The sequence below is a fragment of the Rhea americana genome, unplaced genomic scaffold (assembly GCF_003343005.1).
Source record: "Rhea americana isolate MKP2758 unplaced genomic scaffold, rheAme1 scaffold_720, whole genome shotgun sequence".
NCBI classification, from domain to species: domain Eukaryota; kingdom Metazoa; phylum Chordata; class Aves; order Rheiformes; family Rheidae; genus Rhea; species Rhea americana.
Genome location: NW_028186891.1, coordinates 1 through 4698, shown reverse-complemented (window position 1 = coordinate 4698; position 4698 = coordinate 1). Strand labels below are relative to the sequence as shown.

At 60.3% G+C, this 4698-nt stretch overlaps 1 protein-coding gene across 1 annotated transcript in view; it reads right to left on the bottom strand.

Moving 5' to 3' along the window:
• Positions 1 to 4230, bottom strand: part of LOC146586060 (complement C4-like) — an 18669-nt gene extending 14439 nt beyond the window's left edge. Inside the window, exons 1-6 of the mRNA XM_085321898.1 lie at positions 4106 to 4230; positions 3522 to 3592; positions 2935 to 3074; positions 1422 to 1622; positions 1171 to 1222; positions 953 to 1078 (exon numbers count right to left, since the gene is read on the bottom strand). Of these exons, the coding sequence (XP_085178024.1) occupies positions 953 to 1078; positions 1171 to 1222; positions 1422 to 1622; positions 2935 to 3074; positions 3522 to 3592; positions 4106 to 4230 (715 nt within the window). The remainder of the gene's footprint in view (positions 1 to 952; positions 1079 to 1170; positions 1223 to 1421; positions 1623 to 2934; positions 3075 to 3521; positions 3593 to 4105) is intronic.
• Positions 4231 to 4698: the final 468 nt, after the last annotated feature.

The following is a 4698-nucleotide window of genomic DNA, read 5'->3' as shown; positions in this document are numbered from 1 at the left end:
CACAAATGGGGCACACAGGGCCATGCATGGGGCCATGCATGTCAATGTAGGCCATGGGGACACATGTGGGGACAYGTGTGGGGACACATAGGGTGACACAGGGACAATTGGGGCCAGGCACAGTGATGTAGGCCATGGGGACATGCACGGGGACACAAATGGGGACGCAAGGACACACGTGGGGCCATGCACAGCGATGTAGGCCATGGAGCCATGCGTGGAGACATGCATGGGGACATGCATGGGGACATGGGGACACACGTGGGGCCATGCATGTCGATGTAGGCCATGGGGGCATGTGTGGAGACAYGCATGGGGACATGCATGGGGACGTGGGGACACATGTGGGGCCATGCATGTCGATGTAGGCCATGGGGACATGCGTGGGGCACATGGGGACACATGGATGGGGACACAGGCCGTGCGGACAGGCATGGGGGGGACATGGGCCACAGAGGGCCATGTGAATGGGCACATGCAGGAGACATGGGGACACACATGGGGACATGGAGACACACAGGAACAGGGGCCAGATCAGGGCCATGTCCSCATTGCCCTGACCACCATCCCTGTGTTCCCACCATCCCACCACCATGTCCTGTCCTGTGTCCCTGGCCCCATCTCCATGCCCCCGCCATGTCCCTGTGTCCACGCTGTGTCCCCAACACCGCCCTGTCCCCAACACCCGCCCTTGTGTCCCCACTATGTCCCCATGCCTGTATCCCCATTCCTGTCCCCCAAGCCCACCCCCCACCATGTCCCACCTCATGATGTCCCCACCTCTCTGTCCCCAAAACCTGTGTCCCCTCATCCCCATACCTGTCCCCAACACCCCTCCCTGTGCCCCTACCCTGTCCCCCATCCCTGGGTCCTCAATATGTCCCTGTCCCCCCATCTCTGTGTCCCCAACATCCATCCCTGTGTCCCCACCCCCCAAGTCCATGTCTCTGTATTCCCATTGTATCCCACGATCCCTGTTCCCACGCACCGGACACGCGGACGCTCATGGAGAAGTCCCCGTCAGGGACGATGTCAGCTGGGATGTCCCCAGGGATCTCCAGGCTCCGGCTGCTCTGGCCTGTGGTGATGGGCCGTCAAGGGGGTTCCCTAGATGCCACCCCCCACCCCTGACACCTGCGTTCCCTCCCCTCCACCCCCGCCTAGACCTACCATCAGTGTCCAAGACGTAGCTGGTCTCCTCCTGGTGCAGCTCACCCTCGGCCTGTAGAGACGGGGGACAATGGGAGCTGGGGCCCAAGCATCCAGGGGCCCAGGCGTCCGGGGTGGGGGCAGCAGGACCCAGGAGGGACCCAGGAGTGCGGGGGTCCAGGAGGAGACCCAAAGGGACCCAGGTGTCCAAGCAACCCAGGGTCCAGGGAGCCCAGGAGGGGACCTGAAGGGACCCAGGTGTCTGGGCTCACCTCAACGTGGAGGACACGAGTGATGCGGTCACCGAGCCCCCAAGGCCCACGGGCAGTGATGGTGATGGGGATATCGCCAGAGCCCAGGGCCACCAGGGTGAAGGGCACGGCCACCACTGCTCCAGAGGGCACCTCGAGGTCCTGCGGGTCTCCAGACAGCGCCGCGCACACGCCGGTCGCTACTGACAGCCTCACCTTCACCTGCCGCCACGTCACCGCCACATCACCGTCATGCCGCTCTCCCCACCATCCCATGCCCAGCTCTGCCACCATCACCATCCTCGACCCCACTACTATCACCCATCCCCACCATCCCCATACCCAGCTCTGCCACCATCACCATTCTCATCCCCATCATCACTGCCATGTCACCACACCATCGTCATCTCTGCCACCACCAGCATCCCAGTTGCTGCCACCATGCTTGTCCCCATCACCATCACTGTCATCACTGTCCCCATCACCATCCCTGCTACTGCCTCTGTGCCCTGCCACTGCCGCCATTCTCGTCCCCACCGTCGCTGTCCCAACCAGCACGACCATTCCCACTGTCCTTGTCCCTATCCCTGTCACTGCCCCTGCTATCGTGTCCCCACCCCTACCATCTCCATTGTCCCATCCCCATTCACTGTCTCTGTCCCTGCCACTGTCCCCCCCAACTGTCACTAGGGCTGCCACCAGGGAGGGGACAGCTATGGGGCTACAGGCATCTATGGGGTCTATGGAGGCTTTGGAGAAGCTAAGGGGCTATGGRGTGTCTATTGGTTCTATGGGATGTYTATTGGTTCTATGGGGTGTCTATGGGGGTAATGGAGCAGCTATGGGACTAGGGGGTATATGGGGTGTTTATGGGGGCTATGGATGTCTGTGGGGGCTCTGGGACAGCTGTGGGGTGGCCACTGCTGTCTGTGGGGCAGTTGTGGGGCAGGGGGATCTCTAGGACATGTTGTTGGGTGTCTATTGGGATCTATGGAGCATCTATAGGGGATCTATGGAATGTCTGTAGGGTATCTATAAGGCATCCATGGGGTGTCTATAGGAGATCTATGAGGTATCTGTAGGGAAGCCTTTGAGTGTGTACAGGGAATCTGTGAGGTGTCTATAGGGGATCTATAGCATATCTACAGGGGATCTCTGGAGCATCTACAGGAGATCCATGGGGTGACTATGTAGCATCTATGGAGCACTCAGTGAGGCCCTATACATGTCCATAGGGGCTCCATAGAGTTTCCATAGGGGACCTATGGGTGAATCTATGGGATGTCCACAGGGGCTGGAAGAGGTGACTATAGGGGATCTTTAGGGGTCTATAGGGTGCCTATAGGGGCTCAGTGGGGTGCCTATAGGGGCTCAGTGGGGCATCCATAGAGGATCTATGGGGGGGGTATCTATAGGAACTTGGTGGAATATCTAAGGGGGATCAATGGGGTGTCTAAGTGGGGTCTACAGGGTGTCTATAGGGGATCTATGGGGGTCTATGGGGCGTCTATAGGGGCTGGGTGTGTTGGCTCACGTTGATGTCATGTGGCAGGCGGCTGTGTAGCAGGGCCCGGGGCTGGAGCTGCTCGCGGGGACGGGCACTGTAGGGCAGCCGCAGCCCCACGTGCAGGTCCTGTGTCACTGGCAGGCGCAGTGGGGCTGCCATGCACACRCCTGAGGGGACACACAGTGACATRTGTCAACACTCATCAACACATGTCRGCACATGTCAACACACGTGGGGCTCAGGACACGCAACGCATGGTGACAGTGTCTTCATGGACATGGGGACGTGGGGACGTTGGGGAAAAGTGGGACCACTGTTGAGGAGACCATAAACACGGGCTGCCCTGGGGTTATAGGACACTCCGGGGACATGGGGACACTGGAGGAACATGGGCCACCACAGGGAAATGGGGACACACTGGGGACATGGGGACASTGTAGGAACATCATGGTGACATGTGGGAACCATGGGAACACCAAAGGGACACAGGGTAATGGGAAGACCATGGGGGCATGGGGACACCGCTGAGATGGGGGGACATGTTGGGACGCTGCAAGGACATGAGAGACACAAAGACATGTGGGGATACTGCAGCGAGATGTGGAGACACTCACCGTGACCGGGAATGATGGCGACGGCATGGATCTCCCAGGTGGTGATGGAGTCAGGGAGCAGCACTGAGATCCTGGGGATGAAGACAGGGGACATGAGGGACATGTTGGACATGGGGGGATATGGAGGGACATGGGGAGGGCATGGGAGGACATGAGGATATGGAAGGACATGGAGGGTAATGGGGGACATGAGGAGGACATACAGGACATGGAGGAACATGGAGGGTCATGGAGGATACGGGGAGTCATGGGGGGTTATGGAGGGACGTGGAGGGTCATGGAAGGATATAGGGGCATGAAAGGACATGGAGGAACATGGGCAGACATGGAAGGACATGGGGGAACATGGAGGGTCATGAGAGGATACGGGGAATCATGGAGGACATGTGGGGACATGGAAGGACATAGAGGACATGGGGGAACATGGAAGACATGGGGAGACATGGAGGGAAATGGAGGCTCATGGGAGGACATCTAGGGACACAGAGGGGACAAGAAGGGTCACGGAGGACATGGGAAACATAGAGGATGGGGGTGGGGAGGACAGGAGGTGATTGGGGGCCATGGTGGAGGTGGGGCCACACCGTGCCGAGCTGTTGACGGTGAGGCTGCGCCACAGCCAGCTCTCGGGGAAGAAGCTCCGCGTGGGCAGATCTTCTTCCAGCAGCAGCTCCTCATCCAGCACGTCCTCCAGCACTGCCACCGCCATGGGCACCCCGCCGGCCCGGTGCCACGTCAGTGGGACCCCTGGTGGCCAGGCACCTCATCCCACCCCAGGGGACCCAGGTGTCCGGATGTCCCTCCCCATGGACATAGGTGGCCAGGTGGCCCACACTCATGGGCACCCAGGTGTCTGGGCCCTCCCTCAGAGGGGTCCATGTGTCCAACCTCCTCCTCCCTCAGGGACCCAGGTGCCTGGACACCACCACCCATGGACCCAGGTATCTTGGTGGCCCCCCTTCCCCCCCAGGGGATCCCAGCATCTGCCCCCCAAAGGACCCAAATGTGCAGGTGCCATCCATAGGGCCAGACACCCCACCCATTGATGCAGGTGCCCCCCCACCTTGAGGGACCAAGGCACCTAGGTGCTTCTCATGGACCCAGCCCCCTCCCCAAGGGGGCCCTGGTGTCCTGGCCCCCTCAAGCATTCGGGTGTCACCCTCCATGGACCCAGAAG